This window comes from Myxine glutinosa, chromosome 2, assembly GCF_964187855.1.
Source record: "Myxine glutinosa chromosome 2, kmMyxGlut1.1, whole genome shotgun sequence".
Lineage (NCBI taxonomy): Eukaryota > Metazoa > Chordata > Myxini > Myxiniformes > Myxinidae > Myxine > Myxine glutinosa.
In genome coordinates this window covers 264,632,716-264,655,681 of record NC_136262.1, presented here as the reverse complement: position 1 = coordinate 264,655,681, position 22,966 = coordinate 264,632,716, and the positions used below count along the sequence as shown (strand labels likewise).

The window sequence follows — 22,966 nt, the reverse complement described above, 5'->3', positions numbered from 1 at the left end:
GCTTGATATTCGAGTAGGCCATCAACGTGTCCTGGAGGATTGAGCTATGTTCAAGGAGATGGAGTCTGTGCAGGGATCGTGTACAGTTTGTTGTTGTACGTACACTGCCTTGATATGTTTGTAACTTGCACAACAAACCTCACCTACTGAAATGTTCTCCACTTCCTGTTGTATTCCAGCGGAATCGGCTCGAGGAGTTGGTGCGAATGCCGGCGACCGACCTACTTCGGGCCTTCAAAACACCGTTGTTTCTCATTCAGAAAAGGAATGACAAGCTGCTCGACGTGTCCGGTTTCGATGATGGAGATGAGGGCCCACAACATCAACACAACATCACGGAATACCAGACTTTACACTCTCAGCTGCTCGATGCGCTGCCCAAGTTTTGTGCCCACGCTTCCTCCCTCTACATCGCCATTTTGCAAGGCTTTGTGTTTGCACACACCATGTTCTTTGGATCCTGTGTGAAGGAGCTCGGACATCTAAAGGTTTGTGTCACTTCCTGTCATATTTCAATGTATGGACTTTAATAGGAAAATACAGATTGGATTCGTCCTGGTTGTTACCTCCGCCACCGAAGGTGGAAGGAGGTTATGTTTTCACCCCTGTCTGTTTGTTTGTTACTTGGCAAAAACATATATTTTTTGACAAGTTTGATGATCACTCCGGTTTGTTTGTTTGTTTGTGTGTTTGTCTGTTTGTTTGTCTGTCACGCTCACTTATACTTGTCTACAGGTCACAATTTTAAACCGATCTTCACGAAACTTCACCAAATGGTGGAGTTCGTGGTCCAACAGAATCCTATGAATTTTTTTTAGGTCAAAAGGTCAACATAGGCCAAAGGTCAACCACTTTTTTCAAATCTCTAAAATCCTCAATTTTCATCCCATTGACTTGATATTTCAATAAGATTTTCATATCAGCAAACTGAATTCAACCACCAACTATTTTTGAGATCAACATAGGTCACAAGGTCAAGATAGGCCAAAGGTCAATGACATTTTTTACATCTCTAAAATCCTCAATTTTCATCCCATTGACTTGATATTTCAATAAGATTTTCATATCAGCAAACTGAATTCAACCACAAACTATTTTTGAGATCAACATAGGTCACAAGGTCAACATAGGCCAAAGGTCAATGACTTTTTTCAAATCTCTAAAATCCTCAATTTTCATCCCATTGACTTGATATTTCAACAAGATTTTCATATCAGCAAACTGAATTCAACCACCAACTATTTTTGAGATCAACATAGGTCACAAGGTCAACATAGGCCAAAGGTCAACCACTTTTTTCAAATCTCTAAAATCCTCAATTTTCATCCCATTGACTTGATATTTCAACAAGATTTTCATATCAACAAACTGAATTCAACCGCCAACTATTTTTGAGATCAACATAGGTCACAAGGTCAATATAGACCAAAGGTCAATGACTTTTTTCAAATCACTAAAATCCTCAATTTTCATCCCATTGACTTGATATTTCAACAAGATTTTCAGATCAACAAACTGAATTCAACCGCCAACTATTTTTGAGATCAACATAGGTCACAAGGTCAATATAGACCAAAGGTCAATGACCTTTTTCAAATCACTAAAATCCTCAATTTTCATCCCATTAACTTGAAATTTGAATAGGATTTTCATATCAGCAAACTGAATTCAACCGCCAACTATTTTTGATATCAACATAGGTCACAAGGTTAACATAGACCAAAGGTCAATAGCTTTTTTCAAATCTCTAAAATCCTCAATTTCATCCAATTGACTTGATATTTCAATAAGATTTTCATATCAGCAAACTGAATTCAACCACCAACTATTTTTGAGATCAACATAGGTCACAAGGTCAACATAGGCCAAAGGTCAACCACTTTTTTCAAATCTCTAAAATCCTCAATTTTCATCCCATTGACTTGATATTTCAACAAGATTTTCATATCAGCAAACTGAATTCAACCACCAACTATTTTTGCGATCAACATAGGTCACAAGGTCAATATAGACCAAAGGTCAATGACTTTTTTCAAATCACTAAAATCCTCAATTTTCATCCCATTCACTTGAAATTTGAATAGGATTTTCATATCAGCAAACTGAATTCAACCGCCAACTATTTTTGATATCAACATAGGTCACAAGGTTAACATAGACCAAAGGTCAATAACTTTTTTCAAATTCCTAAACTCCTCAATTTCATCCAATTGACTTGAAATTTGAATGGGATTTTCATATCAGCAAACTGAATTCAACCGCCAACTATTTTTGATATCAACATCGGTCACAAGGTTAACATAGACCAAAGGTCAATAACTTTTTTCAAATATCTAAAATCCTCAATTTCATCCGATTGACATGAAATTTGAATGGGATTTGCATATCGGCTTACTGAATTCAACCACCAACTATTTTTGAGAGCAACATAGGCCAAAAGGTCAACATACTCCAAATTTCTAAAATTATCAATTTCATCTGATTGACTTGAAATTTGAATGGGATTTGCATATCGGCTTACTGAATTCAACCACCAATTATTTTTGAGGAAAAATGATGCTCTACTGAGTGCCAATCTACTTTGTTCTCTTTTTCCAAGTGTAGCTCTTTGAGTGATTTTTCATCAATTTATCTGTGAACAAAATATCTCAAGTTCTGGACGGATTAGGACGAAATTTGGCAGAGAGGCTGGGTATGTGACAAGGACAAAATGATTAGATTTTGGTGAAGATCTGGATTCGGATCCGGATAGTAAAAATTTTGAGTGATTCTGCCAAAACCGACATAAAGCAGGATATCCCAAAACGTTATGGACGGATTTGGACGAAACTTGCTGGAGAGGTTAGGTGTGTGACAAGAAAGAATTGGTTTGATTTTGGTGAAGATCTGAATATGGATTCGGATACGCGAATTATTTAATTTTTAAGTAATTCTTCACTATTGAGAGATCGGGCGAAAAGCGATATATAACATGATGTTTAAAAAAGTTATGGACGAGTTATGACTAAACTAGGTGGATGAGTTGGTTAGGTGAAAAGAACAAGCTGATTTGATTTTGCTTCAGGTCGGAATCCAAATCCGACCTATCGGTGGATACAAAACGTAAACTGTTCAGCCTGGCAGAGGTATGAGCTCTACCCAGTGTCGTTCTAGTTGTTGTTGTTGTTGTTGTTGTTGTTGTTGTTGTTGTTGTTGTTGTTATGCCCCAGACAGTTCTCTCGAACAATTCCGTGGCATGGAGACAGCCGATCGATCTCACAGGAGCCACCCTGAGATCCCCCACATCCAGGATAGTGTACCCCCGCCTTCACAAAGTCAGGGCCACGACAGAGTTAGAGGGAGGGGGCAGAGTGGAGGAGAGAGAGTGGTGGTGAGTGGGGGAGAGAGGGAGAGGAGGCAAGAGGGAAAGGCCGCCAATCAGCACTCGGACCGTGACCGCGCATCCTTGACGAATGTGAGCAGCAGGGAAGAATGGGGATGATTTGGCTGGAATGTGAGCTGCAGGGAAGAATGGGGAAGATTTGGCCGGAATGTGAGCTGCAGGGAAGAATGGGGAAGATTTGGCCAGAATGTGAGCAGCAGGGAAGAATGGGGAAGATTTGGCCGGAATGTGAGCTGCAGGGAAGAATGGGGATGATTTGGCCGGAATGTGAGCAGCAGGGAAGAATGGGGAAGATTTGGCCGGAATGTGAGCTGCAGGGAAGAATGGGGAAGATTTGGCTGGAATATGAGCTGCAGGGAGGAATGGGGGAAGATTTGGCCGGAATGTGAGCTGCAGGGAAGAATGGGGAAGATTTGGCCAGAATGTGAGCAGCAGGGAAGAATGGGGAAGATTTGGCCAGAATGTGAGCTTCAGGGAAGAATGGGGAAGATTTGGCCGGAATGTGAGCTTCAGGGAAGAATGGGGAAGATTTGGCCGGAATGTGAGCTTCAGGGAAGAATGGGGAAGATTTGGCCGGAATGTGGGCTGCAGGGAAGAATGGGGAAGATTTGGCCAGAATGTGAGCTGCAGGGAAGAATGGGAAAGATTTGGCCGGAATGTGAGCTGCAGGAAAGAATGGGAAAGATTTGGCCAGAATGTGAGCTGCAGGGAAGAATGGGAAAGATTTGGCCGGAATGTGAGCTGCAGGGAAGAATGGGGAAGATTTTGCCAGAATGTGAGCTGCAGGGAAGAAAGTGGAAGATTTGGCCAGAATGTGAGCTGCAGCGAAGAATGGGGAAGATTTGGCCAGAATGTGAGCTGCAGCGAAGAATGGGGAAGATTTGGCTGGAATGTGAGCTGCAGGGAAGAATGGGGAAGATTTGGCTGGAATGTGAGCTGCAGGGAAGAATGGGGAAGATTTGGCTGGAATGTGAGCTGCAGCGAGGAATGGGGAAGATTTGGCTGGAATGTGAGCTGCAGGGAAGAATGGGGAAGATTTGGCTGGAATGTGAGCTGCAGGGAGGAATGGGGAAGATTTGGCTGGAATGTGAGCTGCAGGGAAGAATGGGGAAGATTTGGCCGGAATGTGAGCTGCAGGGAAGAATGGGGAAGATTTGGCCAGAATGTGAGCTGCAGGGAAGAATGGGGAAGATTTGGCCGGGATGTGAGCAGCAGGGAAGAATGAGGAAGATTTTTTTGCCGGAATGTGAGCTTCAGGGAAGAATGGGGAAGATTTGGCCGGAATGTGAGCTGCAGGGAAGAATGGGGAAGATTTGGCCGGAATGTGAGCTGCAGGGAGGAATGGGGAACATTTGGCTGGAATGTGAGCTGCAGGGAAGAATGGGGAAGATTTGGCTGGAATGTGAGCTGCAGGGAGGAATGGGGAAAATTATGGCTGGAATGTGAGCTGCAGGGAAGAATGGGGAAGATTTGGCTGGAATGTCAGCTTCAGGGAAGAATGGGGAAGATTTGGCTGGAATGTGAGCTGCAGGGAGGAATGGGGAAGATTTTGCTGGAATGTGAGCTGCAGGGAGGAATGGGGAAGATTTGGCTGGAATGTGAGCTGCAGGGAGGAATGGGGAAGATTTGGCTGGAATGTGAGCTGCAGGGAAGAATGGGGAAGATTTGGCTGGAATGTGAGCTGCAGGGAGGAATGGGGAAGATTTGGCTGGAATGTGAGCTTTTTTTTCTTTCTTTCTTTTTTTTTCCTTTTTGTTTTTTTTTGTATAAAAGATCGAGGCTCGTGAAAGAGCTAACATTAATTACACAAAAAGACAAACCGACACACAAAACACAAAAAACAAGGGGAGCGGCAGACAAGATGGGGAGAGAAGGGGAAGGACACAAACACAACATTTGAGAGCAGGGACATCGGGAGGACTTGGGGGGAGGTGGGAGAGGAATAAAACATATGAACACTGCAAGGACTCTGGGGTGAATTACCGGGGGTAGAAAAGATCAAGGTTTTCGATGGGGGAAGATAAGAGATGGTGGTGAACAGCTGTTTTAAAGACCTAGAGGGAGGAGTGGGATTGAAGGGAGTGGGGGAGTTTGTTCCAGAGGCGGGAGAAAAGGGGAATGAAAGAGTGAAGGTGAGCAGAGAGCCTAGACTTTGGCAGTTTAACCATAAGAGGGTTGCAGGCAGATCTTGTGCGACCTGAAGGAATATTGGGGGGACAGAGCACAGAGAGAGCTGGGGGAGCAAAGCCAGAGAGGAGTCGGTAGAAGACAGAAAGACCACCAACCTGCCTGTGGTGAGTGAGTGAAAGGCCCTCGGAGTTGGCTACATCGCAGGAGATTCCAATGATTCTGAAAGCTTTGGCCTCAACAGCGTGAAGCCGAGCAAGGTGTGAGGCAGGAGCACCAGCCCAGAGGGGGGAACAGTATTCCATTGAGCTGCGGATGAAAGCCTTGTATGTGGTGAGGAGTTCAGGTGTGCCAAGGAAGGACTTCGCACGACGGAGGATGCCCAGTCGGCGACTGTATTTGGAGGCCAGCTTGGAAATGTGGTTTTCCCAAGAAAGATCATGGCAGATAGTGAGACCCAAAAGCTTGAGTGACAGAACTTCTTGGAGAGGATTGTTGAGAAAGTAGATGGGAGGGTTGTCCAGTCGGTCCTTTCGGAGAGACATTGTAAGAGTGTGAGATTTGTCAGTATTGAAAGACATGTTCCACTTGTTTGACCAGTCTGTGATTTTGTCCAGGTCTGCAGAGAGTGAGGAGGCTGCAGACTGCCGATCTGAGGGATGAGGAATGGAGCGGCAGATAGTGGAGTCGTCAGCAAAGAGATAGAGAGGATTTTCCAGAGAGTCGGAGACATCATTGATGAAGACCAGGGATAGCACAGGGCCCAGAACACTACCTTGGGGAACTCCAGCCAGAATAGGAAGGGAAGATGAGAGAAAGCCATTCAGGGCCACACGTTGCCTACGACCAGAGAGGAAATCCGCAAGCCATGAGTGGAGATTTCCCTGAATACCATAGGAGGTGAGTTTGGTGAGCAGAGCTGGGTGCCAGACCGTATCAAAGGCACGTGATATGTCAAGTGAGACGGCTCTGATTTCCTGTTTGGCATTGAGGACCTCCATCCATTGTTGAGACAGCAGAAGCAACATGTCCAGAGTAGAATGACCTGGTCTGAATCCAAATTGATGATCAGAGATCAAGCCATTGGAGAAGAGGAAGGATTTGATTTCCGAAGCAATGATGGATTCCATGACTTTGCTGATAATTGGGAGCAGGCTGATTGGTCTGTAGTTGCAAGGATATGTTTTTGCACCTTTTTTGTGTAAAGCGGTAAGGTTTGCTGATTTCCAAGATGCCGGCAGATGACCTTGAGCAAAAGAGAGGGTGAAAAGAACAGAGAGAGGGTGAGATAGAGCGGCAGAGCAGGATTTTAGGACCCGAGGGCTGATGCCATCTGGTCCAGTTGGAGAATCAGAGTCGAGGTTTGATAAAAACTTCTCCACCTTGTCAGGAGAGAAGGACACAGAGTCCAGGAGCAGTTGGGTTCGACTGGGAAAGGTGGGAACAGAGAGAGATGGGTTTGGGACACAAGATTTTGAGGCAAACACAGAGTTGAGGCATTCGGCTTTGTCACGTGCGGTGTCAACTGTGTAGCCATTTGAGGTAAGGGAGGGGATGGAGGGGGAACAAACACCAGAAACGGATTTGACCAGACGCCACCAGGATTTGGAGGAAGGAGACAGGTTTGAGAGTTCAATCTTGAGTGTGGAGAGATAGTGCTTCCTGGCACTCCTGAGGGTAGAAACACACTTGTTTCGAGCTTGGTGGAAGGAACTGAGATTGCCTTCAGTTGGATTTGCCTTCCAAGACGCAAAGGCAAGTTGTTTCAGGGCAACTGCCTCACCACAAGATTCAGTGTACCATGGACGGGAGGAAGGGTAAGACAACTGAAGACGAGATGGGATAAATCTGTGCATGAGAGAGAGCAGTTTGCTTTGGAAGAATTCCCAGGAAGAATTGATGTCAGAGGCATTAGAGATGGGAGACCAGTCCAGTTGATTGATGGCTGCTTGCAGACCGTGCCAGTCAGCCAGAGTGAAATGCCAGACTCGTCGGCGCTGAGGAGGCTCTCTGAGAATGGCCAGTGAGATGTCCACTTTAACAAGCACATGATCAGAAGAACCGATTGGAGCAGAAGAAGCGCAGCAGACATTTGCAGGGTAGTTAGTCATAATCAAATCCAGAAGAGAAGATACTCCATTGACTGAGATCTGGGTCGGGAAATTGACAGATTGTGTCAGTCCCAATGAGTCGCAGAGGTCCTTTGCTGAGGTGCCATGGCTGGTGAGAGATGAACCCACACCCAGCCAGCTGGCATGATGACAGTTGAAGTCGCCACATATGAGGAAGAGAGAGTTTGGATGAGTTGATAGAAGTTGGTCCATGTTGTCCGACAGAGAAATGTAGATGGAGTCATCACTTTAGGTCATCATCACTTTAGCTTTAGGGAAGAATGGGGAAGATTTGGCCGGAATGTGAGCAGCAGGGAAGAATGGGGAAGATTTGGCTGGAATGTGAGCTGCAGGGAGGAATGGGGAAGATTTGGCTGGAATGTGAGCTTCAGGGAAGAATGGGGAAGATTTGGCTGGAATGTGAGCTGCAGGGAAGAATGAGGAAGATTTGGCTGGAATGTGAGCTGCAGGGAAGAATGGGGAAGATTTGGCTGGAATGTGAACTTCAGGGAGGAATGGGGAAGATTTGGCTGGAATGTGAGCTTCAGGGAGGAATGGGGAAGATTTGGCTGGAATGTGAGCTGCAGGGAGGAATGGGGAAGATTTGGCTGGAATGTGAGCTTCAGCGAGGAATGGGGAAGATTTGGCTGGAATGTGAGCTGCAGGGAGGAATGGGGAAGATTTGGCTGGAATGTGAGCTTCAGGAAGGAATGGGGAAGATTTGGCTGGAATGTGAGCTGCAGGGAGGAATGGGGAAGATTTGGCTGGAATGTGAGCTTCAGGGAGGAATGGGGAAGATTTGGCTGGAATGTGAGCTGCAGGGAGGAATGGGGAAGATTTGGCTGGAATGTGAGCTTTAGGGAAGAATGGGGAAGATTTGGCCGGAATGTGAGCAGCAGGGAAGAATGGGGAAGATTTGGCTGGAATGTGAGCTGCAGGGAGGAATGGGGAAGATTTGGCTGGAATGTGAGCTTCAGGGAAGAATGGGGAAGATTTGGCTGGAATGTGAGCTGCAGGGAAGAATGAGGAAGATTTGGCTGGAATGTGAGCTGCAGGGAAGAATGGGGAAGATTTGGCTGGAATGTGAACTTCAGGGAGGAATGGGGAAGATTTGGCTGGAATGTGAGCTGCAGGGAAGAATGGGGAAGATTTGGCTGGAATGTGAGCTGCAGGGAAGAATGGGGAAGACTTGGCTGGAATGTGAGCTGCAGGGAAGAATGAGGAAGATTTGGCTGGAATGTGAGCTGCAGGGAAGAATGGGGAAGATTTGGCTGGAATGTGAACTTCAGGGAGGAATGGGGAAGATTTGGCTGGAATGTGAGCTTCAGGGAGGAATGGGGAAGATTTGGCTGGAATGTGAGCTGCAGGGAGGAATGGGGAAGATTTGGCTGGAATGTGAGCTTCAGCAAGGAATGGGGAAGATTTGGCTGGAATGTGAGCTGCAGGGAGGAATGGGGAAGATTTGGCTGGAATGTGAGCTTCAGGAAGGAATGGGGAAGATTTGGCTGGAATGTGAGCTGCAGGGAGGAATGGGGAAGATTTGGCTGGAATGTGAGCTTCAGGGAGGAATGGGGAAGATTTGGCTGGAATGTGAGCTGCAGGGAGGAATGGGGAAGATTTGGCTGGAATGTGAGCTGCAGGGAGGAATGGGGAAGATTTGGCTGGAATGTGAGCTTTAGGGAAGAATGGGGAAGATTTGGCCGGAATGTGACCAGCAGGGAAGAATGGGGAAGATTTGGCTGGAATGTGAGCTGCAGGGAGGAATGGGGAAGATTTGGCTGGAATGTGAGCTTCAGGGAAGAATGGGGAAGATTTGGCTGGAATGTGAGCTGCAGGGAAGAATGAGGAAGATTTGGCTGGAATGTGAGCTGCATGGAAGAATGGGGAAGATTTGGCTGGAATGTGAACTTCAGGGAGGAATGGGGAAGATTTGGCTGGAATGTGAGCTGCAGGGAAGAATGGGGAAGATTTGGCTGGAATGTGAGCTGCAGGGAAGAATGGGGAAGATTTGGCTGGAATGTGAGCTGCAGGGAGGAATGGGGAAGATTTGGCTGGAATGTGAGCTGCAGGGAAGAATGGGGAAGATTTGGCTGGAATGTGAGCTGCAGGGAAGAATGGGGAAGATTTGGCTGGAATGTGAGCTGCAGGGAAGAATGGGGAAGATTTGGCCGGAATGTGAGCATCAGGGAAGAATGGGGAAGATTTGGCTGGAATTTGAGCTTCAGGGAAGAATGGGGAAGATTTAGCCGGAATGTGAGCTGCAGGGAAGAATGGGGAAGATTTGGCCGGAATGTGAGCTGCAGGGAGGAATGGGGAAGATTTGCCTGGAATGTGAGCTGCAGGGAAGAATGGGGAAGATTTGGCTGGAATGTGAGCTGCAGGGAGGAATGGGGAAGATTATGGCTGGAATGTGAGCTGCAGGGAAGAATGGGGAAGATTTGGCTGGAATGTGAGCTTCAGGGAAGAATGGGGAAGATTTGGCTGGAATGTGAGCTGCAGGGAGGAATGGGGAAGATTTTGCTGGAATGTGAGCTGCAGGGAGGAATGGGGAAGATTTGGCTGGAATGTGAGCTGCAGGGAGGAATGGGGAAGATTTGGCTGGAATGTGAGCTGCAGGGAAGAATGGGGAAGATTTGGCTGGAATGTGAGCTGCAGGGAGGAATGGGGAAGATTTGGCTGGAATGTGAGCTTTAAGGAAGAATGGGGAAGATTTGGCCGGAATGTGAGCAGCAGGGAAGAATGGGGAAGATTTGGCTGGACTGTGAGCTGCAGGGAGGAATGGGGAAGATTTTGCTGGAATGTGAGCTGCAGGGAGGAATGGGGAAGATTTGGCCGGAATGTGAGCTGCAGGGAGGAATGGGGAAGATTTGGCTGGAATGTGAGCTGCAGGGAGGAATGGGGAAGATTTGGCTGGAATGTGAGCTGCAGGGAGGAATGGGGAAGATTTGGCTGGAATGTGAGCTTCAGGGAGGAATGGGGAAGATTTGGCTGGAATGTGAGCTTCAGGGAGGAATGGGGAAGATTTGGCTGGAATGTGAGCTTCAGGGAGGAATGGGGAAGATTTGGCTGGAATGTGAGCTTCAGGGAAGAATGGGGAAGATTTTGCTGGAATGTGAGCTGCATGGAGGAATGGGGAAGATTTGGCTGGAATGTGAGCTGCAGGGAGGAATGGGGAAGATTTGGCTGGAATGTGAGCTGCAGGGAGGAATGGGGAAGATTTGGCTGGAATGTGAGCTGCAGGGAAGAATGGGAAAGATTTGGCTGGAATGTGAACTTCAGGGAGGAATGGGGAAGATTTGGCTGGAATGTGAGCTTCAGGGAGGAATGGGGAAGATTTGGCTGGAATGTGAGCTGCAGGGAGGAATTGGGAAGATTTGGCTGGAATGTGAGCTTCAGGGAGGAATGGGGAAGATTTGGCTGGAATGTGAGCTGCAGGGAGGAATGGGGAAGATTTGGCTGGAAGGTGAGCTGCAGGGAAGAATGAGGAAGATTTGGCTGGAATGTGAGCTGCAGGGAAGAATGGGGAAGATTTGGCTGGAATGTGAACTTCAGGGAGGAATGGGGAAGATTTGGCTGGAATGTGAGCTGCAGGGAAGAATGGGGAAGATTTGGCTGGAATGTGAGCTGCAGGGAAGAATGGGGAAGATTTGGCTGGAATGTGAGCTGCAGGGAGGAATGGGGAAGATTTGGCTGGAATGTGAGCTGCAGGGAAGAATGGGGAAGATTTGGCTGGAATGTGAGCTGCAGGGAAGAATGGGGAAGATTTGGCTGGAATGTGAGCTGCAGGGAAGAATGGGGAAGATTTGGCCGGAATGTGAGCATCAGGGAAGAATGGGGAAGATTTGGCTGGAATTTGAGCTTCAGGGAAGAATGGGGAAGATTTGGCTGGAATTTGAGCTGCAGGGAAGAATGGGGAAGATTTGGCTGGAATGTGAGCTGCAGGGAGGAATGGGGAAGATTATGGCTGGAATGTGAGCTTCAGGGAAGAATGGGGAAGATTTGGCTGGAATGTGAGCTGCAGGGAGGAATGGGGAAGATTTGGCTGGAATTTGAGCTTCAGGGAAGAATGGGGAAGATTTGGCTGGAATTTGAGCTGCAGGGAAGAATGGGGAAGATTTGGCTGGAATGTGAGCTGCAGGGAGGAATGGGGAAGATTATGGCTGGAATGTGAGCTGCAGGGAAGAATGGGGAAGATTTGGCTGGAATGTGAGCTTCAGGGAAGAATGGGGAAGATTTGGCTGGAATGTGAGCTGCAGGGAGGAATGGGGAAGATTTTGCTGGAATGTGAGCTGCAGGGAGGAATGGGGAAGATTTGGCTGGAATGTGAGCTGCAGGGAGGAATGGGGAAGATTTGGCTGGAATGTGAGCTGCAGGGAAGAATGGGGAAGATTTGGCTGGAATGTGAGCTGCAGGGAGGAATGGGGAAGATTTGGCTGGAATGTGAGCTTTAAGGAAGAATGGGGAAGATTTGGCCGGAATGTGAGCAGCAGGGAAGAATGGGGAAGATTTGGCTGGACTGTGAGCTGCAGGGAGGAATGGGGAAGATTTGGCCGGAATGTGAGCTGCAGGGAGGAATGGGGAAGATTTTGCTGGAATGTGAGCTGCAGGGAGGAATGGGGAAGATTTGGCCGGAATGTGAGCTGCAGGGAGGAATGGGGAAGATTTGGCTGGAATGTGAGCTGCAGGGAGGAATGGGGAAGATTTGGCTGGAATGTGAGCTGCAGGGAGGAATGGGGAAGATTTGGCTGGAATGTGAGCTTCAGGGAGGAATGGGGAAGATTTGGCTGGAATGTGAGCTTCAGGGAGGAATGGGGAAGATTTGGCTGGAATGTGAGCTTCAGGGAAGAATGGGGAAGATTTTGCTGGAATGTGAGCTGCATGGAGGAATGGGGAAGATTTGGCTGGAATGTGAGCTGCAGGGAGGAATGGGGAAGATTTGGCTGGAATGTCAGCTACAGGGAGGAATGGGGAAGATTTGGCTGGAATGTGAGCTGCAGGGAAGAATGGGGAAGATTTGGCTGGCATGTGAACTTCAGGGAGGAATGTGGAAGATTTGGCTGGAATGTGAGCTTCAGGGAGGAATGGGGAAGATTTGGCTGGAATGTGAGCTGCAGGGAGGAATGGGGAAGATTTGGCTGGAATGTGAGCTTCAGGGAGGAATGGGGAAGATTTGGCTGGAATGTGAGCTGCAGGGAGGAATGGGGAAGATTTGGCTGGAATGTGAGCTTCAGGGAGGAATGGGGAAGATTTGGTTGGAATGTGAGCTGCAGGGAGGAATGGGGAAGATTTGGCTGGAATGTGAGCTGCAGGGAGGAATGGGGAAGATTTGGCTGGAATGTGAGTTTCAGGGAGGAATGGGGAAGATTTGGCTGGAATGTGAGCTTCAGGGAGGAATGGGGAAGATTTGGCCGGAATGTGAGCTGCAGGGAGGAATGGGGAAGATTTGGCTGGAATGTGAGCTGCAGGGAGGAATGGGGAAGATTTGGCTGGAATGTGAGCTGCAGGGAGGAATGGGGAAGATTTGGCTGGAATGTGAGCTGCATGGAGGAACGGGGAAGATTTGGCTGGAATGTGAGCTGCATGGAGGAATGGGGAAGATTTGGCTGGAATGTGAGCTTCAGGGAGGAATGGGGAAGATTTGGCTGGAATGTGAGCTGCAGGGAGGATTGGGGAAGATTTGGCTGGAATGTGAGCTGCAGGGAGGAATGGGGAAGATTTGGCTGGAATGTGAGCTGCAGGGAGGAATGGGGAAGATTTGGCCAGAATGTGAGCTGCAGGGAGGAATGGGGAAGATTTTGCTGGAATGTGAGCTGCAGGGAGGAATGGGGAGGATTTGGCCGGAATGTGAGCTGCAGGGAGGAATGGGGAAGATTTGGCTGGAATGTGAGCTGCAGGGAGGAATGGGGAAGATTTGGCTGGAATGTGAGCTGCAGGGAGGAATGGGGAAGATTTGGCTGGAATGTGAGCTTCAGGGAGGAATGGGGAAGATTTGGCTGGAATGTGAGCTTCAGGGAGGAATGGGGAAGATTTGGCTGGAATGTGAGCTTCAGGGAGGAATGGGGAAGATTTGGCTGGAATGTGAGCTGCATGGAGGAACGGGGAAGATTTGGCTGGAATGTGAGCTGCATGGAGGAAGGGGGAAGATTTGGCTGGAATGTGAGTTTCAGGGAGGAATGGGGAAGATTTGGCTGGAATGTGAGCTGCAGGGAGGAATGGGGAAGATTTGGCCGGAATGTGAGCTGCAGGGAGGAATGGGGAAGATTTGGCCGGAATGTGAGCTGCAGGGATGAATGGGGAAGATTTGGCTGGAATGTGAGCTGCAGGGAGGAATGGGGAAGATTTGGCTGGAATGTGAGCTGCAGGGAGGAATGGGGAAGATTTGGCTGGAATGTGAGCTTCAGCGAGGAATGGGGAAGATTTGGCTGGAATGTGAGCTGCAGGGAGGAATGGGGAAGATTTGGCTGGAATGTGAGCTTCAGGAAGGAATGGGGAAGATTTGGCTGGAATGTGAGCTTCAGGAAGGAATGGGGAAGATTTGGCTGGAATGTGAGCTGCAGGGAGGAATGGGGAAGATTTGGCTGGAATGTGAGCTTCAGGGAGGAATGGGGAAGATTTGGCTGGAATGTGAGCTGCAGGGAGGAATGGGGAAGATTTGGCTGGAATGTGAGCTGCAGGGAGGAATGGGGAAGATTTGGCTGGAATGTGAGCTTTAGGGAAGAATGGGGAAGATTTGGCCGGAATGTGAGCAGCAGGGAAGAATGGGGAAGATTTGGCTGGAATGTGAGCTGCAGGGAGGAATGGGGAAGATTTGGCTGGAATGTGAGCTTCAGGGAAGAATGGGGAAGATTTGGCTGGAATGTGAGCTGCAGGGAAGAATGAGGAAGATTTGGCTGGAATGTGAGCTGCAGGGAAGAATGGGGAAGATTTGCCTGGAATGTGAACTTCAGGGAGGAATGGGGAAGATTTGGCTGGAATGTGAGCTGCAGGGAAGAATGGGGAAGATTTGGCTGGAATGTGAGCTGCAGGGAAGAATGGGGAAGACTTGGCTGGAATGTGAGCTGCAGGGAAGAATGAGGAAGATTTGGCTGGAATGTGAGCTGCAGGGAAGAATGGGGAAGATTTGGCTGGAATGTGAACTTCAGGGAGGAATGGGGAAGATTTGGCTGGAATGTGAGCTTCAGGGAGGAATGGGGAAGATTTGGCTGGAATGTGAGCTGCAGGGAGGAATGGGGAAGATTTGGCTGGAATGTGAGCTGCAGGGAGGAATGGGGAAGATTTGACCGGAATGTGAGCTGCAGGGAGGAATGGGGAAGATTTGGCTGGAATGTGAGCTGCAGGGAGGAATGGGGAAGATTTGGCTGGAATGTGAGCTGCAGGGAGGAATGGGGGAAGATTTGGCTGGAATGTGAGCTGCAGGGAGGAATGGGAAGATTTGGCCGGAATGTGAGCTGCAGGGAGGAATGGGGAAGATTTGGCTGGAATGTGAGCTGCAGGGAGGAATGGGGAAGATTTGGCTGGAATGTGAGCTGCAGGGAAGAATGGGGAAGATTTGGCTGGAATGTGAACTTCAGGGAGGAATGGGGAAGATTTGGCTGGAATGTGAGCTTCAGGGAGGAATGGGGAAGATTTGGCTGGAATGTGAGCTGCAGGGAGGAATGGGGAAGATTTGGCAGTAATGGGGAAGATTTGGCTGGAATGTGAGCTTCAGGGAGGAATGGGGAAGATTTGGTTGGAATGTGAGCTGCAGGGAGGAATGGGGAAGATTTGGCTGGAATGTGAGCTGCATGGAGGAATGGGGAAGATTTGGCTGGAATGTGAGTTTCAGGGAGGAATGGGGAAGATTTGGCTGGAATGTGAGCTGCAGGGAAGAATTGGCTGGAATGTGAACTTCAGGGAGGAATGGGGAAGATTTGGCTGGAATGTGAGCTTCAGGGAGGAATGGGGAAGATTTGGCTGGAATGTGAGCTGCAGGGAGGAATGGGGAAGATTTGGCTGGAATGTGAGCTTCAGGGAGGAATGGGGAAGATTTGGCTGGAATGTGAGCTGCAGGGAGGAATGGGGAAGATTTGGCTGGAATGTGAGCTTCAGGGAGGAATGGGGAAGATTTGGTTGGAATGTGAGCTGCAGGGAGGAATGGGGAAGATTTGGCTGGAATGTGAGCTGCAGGGAGGAATGGGGAAGATTTGGCTGGAATGTGAGTTTCAGGGAGGAATGGGGAAGATTTGGCTGGAATGTGAGCTGCAGGGAGGAATGGGGAAGATTTGGCTGGAATGTGAGCTGCAGGGAGGAATGGGGAAGATTATGGCTGGAATGTGAGCTGCAGGGAAGAATGGGGAAGATTTGGCTGGAATGTGAGCTTCAGGAAAGAATGGGGAAGATTTGGCTGGAATGTGAGCTTCAGGGAGGAATGGGGAAGATTTGGCCGGAATGTGAGCTGCAGGGAGGAATGGGGAAGATTTGGCTGGAATGTGAGCTGCAGGGAGGAATGGGGAAGATTTGGCTGGAATGTGAGCTGCAGGGAGGAATGGGGAAGATTTGGCTGGAATGTGAGCTGCATGGAGGAACGGGGAAGATTTGGCTGGAATGTGAGCTGCATGGAGGAATGGGGAAGATTTGGCTGGAATGTGAGCTTCAGGGAGGAATGGGGAAGATTTGGCTGGAATGTGAGCTGCAGGGAGGATTGGGGAAGATTTGGCTGGAATGTGAGCTGCAGGGAGGAATGGGGAAGATTTGGCTGGAATGTGAGCTGCAGGGAGGAATGGGGAAGATTTGGCCAGAATGTGAGCTGCAGGGAGGAATGGGGAAGATTTTGCTGGAATGTGAGCTGCAGGGAGGAATGGGGAGGATTTGGCCGGAATGTGAGCTGCAGGGAGGAATGGGGAAGATTTGGCTGGAATGTGAGCTGCAGGGAGGAATGGGGAAGATTTGGCTGGAATGTGAGCTGCAGGGAGGAATGGGGAAGATTTGGCTGGAATGTGAGCTTCAGGGAGGAATGGGGAAGATTTGGCTGGAATGTGAGCTTCAGGGAGGAATGGGGAAGATTTGGCTGGAATGTGAGCTTCAGGGAGGAATGGGGAAGATTTGGCTGGAATGTGAGCTGCATGGAGGAACGGGGAAGATTTGGCTGGAATGTGAGCTGCATGGAGGAAGGGGGAAGATTTGGCTGGAATGTGAGTTTCAGGGAGGAATGGGGAAGATTTGGCTGGAATGTGAGCTGCAGGGAGGAATGGGGAAGATTTGGCCGGAATGTGAGCTGCAGGGAGGAATGGGGAAGATTTGGCTGGAATGTGAGCTGCAGGGATGAATGGGGAAGATTTGGCTGGAATGTGAGCTGCAGGGAGGAATGGGGAAGATTTGGCTGGAATGTGAGCTGCAGGGAGGAATGGGGAAGATTTGGCTGGAATGTGAGCTTCAGCGAGGAATGGGGAAGATTTGGCTGGAATGTGAGCTGCAGGGAGGAATGGGGAAGATTTGGCTGGAATGTGAGCTTCAGGAAGGAATGGGGAAGATTTGGCTGGAATGTGAGCTTCAGGAAGGAATGGGGAAGATTTGGCTGGAATGTGAGCTGCAGGGAGGAATGGGGAAGATTTGGCTGGAATGTGAGCTTCAGGGAGGAATGGGGAAGATTTGGCTGGAATGTGAGCTGCAGGGAGGAATGGGGAAGATTTGGCTGGAATGTGAGCTGCAGGGAGGAATGGGGAAGATTTGGCTGGAATGTGAGCTTTAGGGAAGAATGGGGAAGATTTGGCCGGAATGTGAGCAGCAGGGAAGAATGGGGAAGATTTGGCTGGAATGTGAGCTGCAGGGAGGAATGGGGAAGATTTGGCTGGAATGTGAGCTTCAGGGAAGAATGGGGAAGATTTGGCTGGAATGTGAGCTGCAGGGAAGAATGAGGAAGATTTGGCTGGAATGTGAGCTGCAGGGAAGAATGGGGAAGATTTGCCTGGAATGTGAACTTCAGGGAGGAATGGGGAAGATTTGGCTGGAATGTGAGCTGCAGGGAAGAATGGGGAAGATTTGGCTGGAATGTGAGCTGCAGGGAAGAATGGGGAAGACTTGGCTGGAATGTGAGCTGCAGGGAAGAATGAGGAAGATTTGGCTGGAATGTGAGCTGCAGGGAAGAATGGGGAAGATTTGGCTGGAATGTGAACTTCAGGGAGGAATGGGGAAGATTTGGCTGGAATGTGAGCTTCAGGGAGGAATGGGGAAGATTTGGCTGGAATGTGAGCTGCAGGGAGGAATGGGGAAGATTTGGCTGGAATGTGAGCTGCAGGGAGGAATGGGGAAGATTTGACCGGAATGTGAGCTGCAGGGAGGAATGGGGAAGATTTGGCTGGAATGTGAGCTGCAGGGAGGAATGGGGAAGATTTGGCTGGAATGTGAGCTGCAGGGAGGAATGGGGGAAGATTTGGCTGGAATGTGAGCTGCAGGGAGGAATGGGAAGATTTGGCCGGAATGTGAGCTGCAGGGAGGAATGGGGAAGATTTGGCTGGAATGTGAGCTGCAGGGAGGAATGGGGAAGATTTGGCTGGAATGTGAGCTGCAGGGAAGAATGGGGAAGATTTGGCTGGAATGTGAACTTCAGGGAGGAATGGGGAAGATTTGGCTGGAATGTGAGCTTCAGGGAGGAATGGGGAAGATTTGGCTGGAATGTGAGCTGCAGGGAGGAATGGGGAAGATTTGGCAGTAATGGGGAAGATTTGGCTGGAATGTGAGCTTCAGGGAGGAATGGGGAAGATTTGGTTGGAATGTGAGCTGCAGGGAGGAATGGGGAAGATTTGGCTGGAATGTGAGCTGCATGGAGGAATGGGGAAGATTTGGCTGGAATGTGAGTTTCAGGGAGGAATGGGGAAGATTTGGCTGGAATGTGAGCTGCAGGGAAGAATTGGCTGGAATGTGAACTTCAGGGAGGAATGGGGAAGATTTGGCTGGAATGTGAGCTTCAGGGAGGAATGGGGAAGATTTGGCTGGAATGTGAGCTGCAGGGAGGAATGGGGAAGATTTGGCTGGAATGTGAGCTTCAGGGAGGAATGGGGAAGATTTGGCTGGAATGTGAGCTGCAGGGAGGAATGGGGAAGATTTGGCTGGAATGTGAGCTTCAGGGAGGAATGGGGAAGATTTGGTTGGAATGTGAGCTGCAGGGAGGAATGGGGAAGATTTGGCTGGAATGTGAGCTGCAGGGAGGAATGGGGAAGATTTGGCTGGAATGTGAGTTTCAGGGAGGAATGGGGAAGATTTGGCTGGAATGTGAGCTGCAGGGAGGAATGGGGAAGATTTGGCTGGAATGTGAGCTGCAGGGAGGAATGGGGAAGATTATGGCTGGAATGTGAGCTGCAGGGAAGAATGGGGAAGATTTGGCTGGAATGTGAGCTTCAGGAAAGAATGGGGAAGATTTGGCTGGAATGTGAGCTTCAGGGAGGAATGGGGAAGATTTGGCCGGAATGTGAGCTGCAGGGAGGAATGGGGAAGATTTGGCTGGAATGTGAGCTGCAGGGAGGAATGGGGAAGATTTGGCTGGAATGTGAGCTGCAGGGAGGAATGGGGAAGATTTGGCTGGAATGTGAGCTGCATGGAGGAATGGGGAAGATTTGGCTGGAATGTGAGCTGCATGGAGGAATGGGGAAGATTTGGCTGGAATGTGAGCTTCAGGGAGGAATGGGGAAGATTTGGCTGGAATGTGAGCTGCAGGGAGGATTGGGGAAGATTTGGCTGGAATGTGAGCTGCAGGGAGGAATGGGGAAGATTTGGCTGGAATGTGAGCTGCAGGGAGGAATGGGGAAGATTTGGCCAGAATGTGAGCTGCAGGGAGGAATGGGGAAGATTTTGCTGGAATGTGAGCTGCAGGGAGGAATGGGGAGGATTTGGCCGGAATGTGAGCTGCAGGGAGGAATGGGGAAGATTTGGCTGGAATGTGAGCTGCAGGGAGGAATGGGGAAGATTTGGCTGGAATGTGAGCTGCAGGGAGGAATGGGGAAGATTTGGCTGGAATGTGAGCTTCAGGGAGGAATGGGGAAGATTTGGCTGGAATGTGAGCTTCAGGGAGGAATGGGGAAGATTTGGCTGGAATGTGAGCTTCAGGGAGGAATGGGGAAGATTTGGCTGGAATGTGAGCTGCATGGAGGAACGGGGAAGATTTGGCTGGAATGTGAGCTGCAGGGAGGAATGGGGAAGATTTGGTTGGAATGTGAGCTGCAGGGAGGAATGGGGAAGATTTGGCTGGAATGTGAGCTGCAGGGAGGAATGGGGAAGATTTGGCTGGAATGTGAGTTTCAGGGAGGAATGGGGAAGATTTGGCTGGAATGTGAGCTGCAGGGAGGAATGGGGAAGATTTGGCTGGAATGTGAGCTGCAGGGAGGAATGGGGAAGATTATGGCTGGAATGTGAGCTGCAGGGAAGAATGGGGAAGATTTGGCTGGAATGTGAGCTTCAGGAAAGAATGGGGAAGATTTGGCTGGAATGTGAGCTTCAGGGAGGAATGGGGAAGATTTGGCCGGAATGTGAGCTGCAGGGAGGAATGGGGAAGATTTGGCTGGAATGTGAGCTGCAGGGAGGAATGGGGAAGATTTGGCTGGAATGTGAGCTGCAGGGAGGAATGGGGAAGATTTGGCTGGAATGTGAGCTGCATGGAGGAATGGGGAAGATTTGGCTGGAATGTGAGCTGCATGGAGGAATGGGGAAGATTTGGCTGGAATGTGAGCTTCAGGGAGGAATGGGGAAGATTTGGCTGGAATGTGAGCTGCAGGGAGGATTGGGGAAGATTTGGCTGGAATGTGAGCTGCAGGGAGGAATGGGGAAGATTTGGCTGGAATGTGAGCTGCAGGGAGGAATGGGGAAGATTTGGCCAGAATGTGAGCTGCAGGGAGGAATGGGGAAGATTTTGCTGGAATGTGAGCTGCAGGGAGGAATGGGGAGGATTTGGCCGGAATGTGAGCTGCAGGGAGGAATGGGGAAGATTTGGCTGGAATGTGAGCTGCAGGGAGGAATGGGGAAGATTTGGCTGGAATGTGAGCTGCAGGGAGGAATGGGGAAGATTTGGCTGGAATGTGAGCTTCAGGGAGGAATGGGGAAGATTTGGCTGGAATGTGAGCTTCAGGGAGGAAGGGGGAAGATTTGGCTGGAATGTGAGTTTCAGGGAGGAATGGGGAAGATTTGGCTGGAATGTGAGCTGCAGGGAGGAATGGGGAAGATTTGGCCGGAATGTGAGCTGCAGGGAGGAATGGGGAAGATTTGGCCGGAATGTGAGCTGCAGGGATGAATGGGGAAGATTTGGCTGGAATGTGAGCTGCAGGGAGGAATGGGGAAGATTTGGCTGGAATGTGGGCTGCAGGGAGGAATGGGGAAGATTTGGCTGGAATGTGGGCTGCAGGGAGGAATGGGGAAGATTTGGCTGGAATGTGAGCTGCAGGGAGGAATGGGGAAGATTTGACCGGAATGTGAGCTGCAGGGAGGAATGGGGAAGATTTTGCCGGAATGTGAGCTGCAGGGAGGAATGGGGAAGATTTGGCCGGAATGTGAGCTGCAGGGAGGAATGGGGAAGATTTGGCCGGAATGTGAGCTGCAGGGAGGAATGGGGAAGATTTGGCCAGAATGTGAGCTGCAGGGAGGAATGGGGAAGATTTGGCCGGAATGTGAGCTGCAGGGAGGAATGGGGAAGATTTGGCTGGAATGTGAGCTGCAGGGAGGAATGGGGAAGATTTGGCCGGAATGTGAGCTGCAGGGAGGAATGGGGAAGATTTGACCGGAATGTGAGCTGCAGGGAGGAATGGGGAAGATTTTGTCGGAATGTGAGCTGCAGGGAGGAATGGGGAAGATTTGGCTGGAATGTGAGCTGCAGGGAGGAATGGGGAAGATTTGGCTGGAATGTGAGCTGCAGGGAGGAATGGGGGAAGATTTGGCTGGAATGTGAGCTGCAGGGAGGAATGGGAAGATTTGGCCGGAATGTGAGCTGCAGGGAGGAATGGGGAAGATTTGGCTGGAATGTGAGCTGCAGGGAGGAATGGGGAAGATTTGGCTGGAATGTGAGCTGCAGGGAGGAATGGGGAAGATTTGGCCGGAATGTGAGCTGCAGGGAGGACTGGGGAAGATTTGACCGGAATGTGAGCTGCAGGGAGGAATGGGGAAGATTTTGCTGGAATGTGAGCTGCAGGGAGGAATGGGGAAGATTTGGCCGGAATGTGAGCTGCAGGGAGGAATGGGGAAGATTTGGCTGGAATGTGAGCTGCAGGGAGGAATGGGGAAGATTTGGCTGGAATGTGAGCTGCAGGGAGGAATGGGGAAGATTTGGCTGGAATGTGAGCTGCATGGAGGAATGGGGAAGATTTGGCTGGAATGTGAGCTGCAGGGAGGAATGGGGAAGATTTGGCCGGAATGCGAGCTGCAGGGAGGAATGGGGAAGATTTTGCTGGAATGTGAGCTGCAGGGAGGATTGGGGATGATTTGGCTGGAATGTGAGCTGCAGGGAGGAATGGGGAAGATTTGGCTGGAATGTGAGCTGCAGGGAGGAATGGGGAAGATTTGGCCGGAATGTGAGCTGCAGGGAGGAATGGGGAAGATTCTGCTGGAATGTGAGCTGCAGGGAGGAATGGGGAAGATTTGGCCGGAATGTGAGCTGCAGGGAGGAATGGGGAAGATTTGGCTGGAATGTGAGCTGCAGGGAGGAATGGGGAAGATTTGGCTGGAATGTGAGCTGCAGGGAGGAATGGGGAAGATTATGGCTGGAATGTGAGCTGCAGGTAAGAATGGGGAAGATTTGGCTGGAATGTGAGCTTCAGGGAAGAATGGGGAAGATTTGGCTGGAATGTGAGCTTCAGGGAGGAATGGGGAAGATTTTGCTGGAATGTGAGCTGCAGGGAGGAATGGGGAAGATTTGGCCGGAATGTGAGCTGCAGGGAGGAATGGGGAAGATTTGGCTGGAATGTGAGCTGCAGGGAGGAATGGGGAAGATTTGGCTGGAATGTGAGCTGCAGGGAGGAATGGGGAAGATTTGGCTGGAATGTGAGCTGCATGGAGGAATGGGGAAGATTTGGCTGGAATGTGAGCTGCATGGAGGAATGGGGAAGATTTGGCTGGAATGTGAGCTTCAGGGAGGAATGGGGAAGATTTGGCTGGAATGTGAGCTGCAGGGAGGATTGGGGAAGATTTGGCTGGAATGTGAGCTGCAGGGAGGAATGGGGAAGATTTGGCTGGAATGTGAGCTGCAGGGAGGAATGGGGAAGATTTGGCCAGAATGTGAGCTGCAGGGAGGAATGGGGAAGATTTTGCTGGAATGTGAGCTGCAGGGAGGAATGGGGAGGATTTGGCCGGAATGTGAGCTGCAGGGAGGAATGGGGAAGATTTGGCTGGAATG

At 49.7% G+C, this 22,966-nt stretch overlaps 1 protein-coding gene across 1 annotated transcript in view; it reads left to right on the top strand.

The window, feature by feature from the left end:
- LOC137420572 (rho guanine nucleotide exchange factor 37) overlaps positions 1-22,966 on the top strand; it is a 145,226-nt gene that overhangs the window by 96,510 nt on the left and 25,750 nt on the right. The window contains exon 11 of the mRNA XM_068105739.2: positions 180-488. Coding sequence (XP_067961840.2) covers positions 180-488 — 309 coding nt within the window. The remainder of the gene's footprint in view (positions 1-179; positions 489-22,966) is intronic.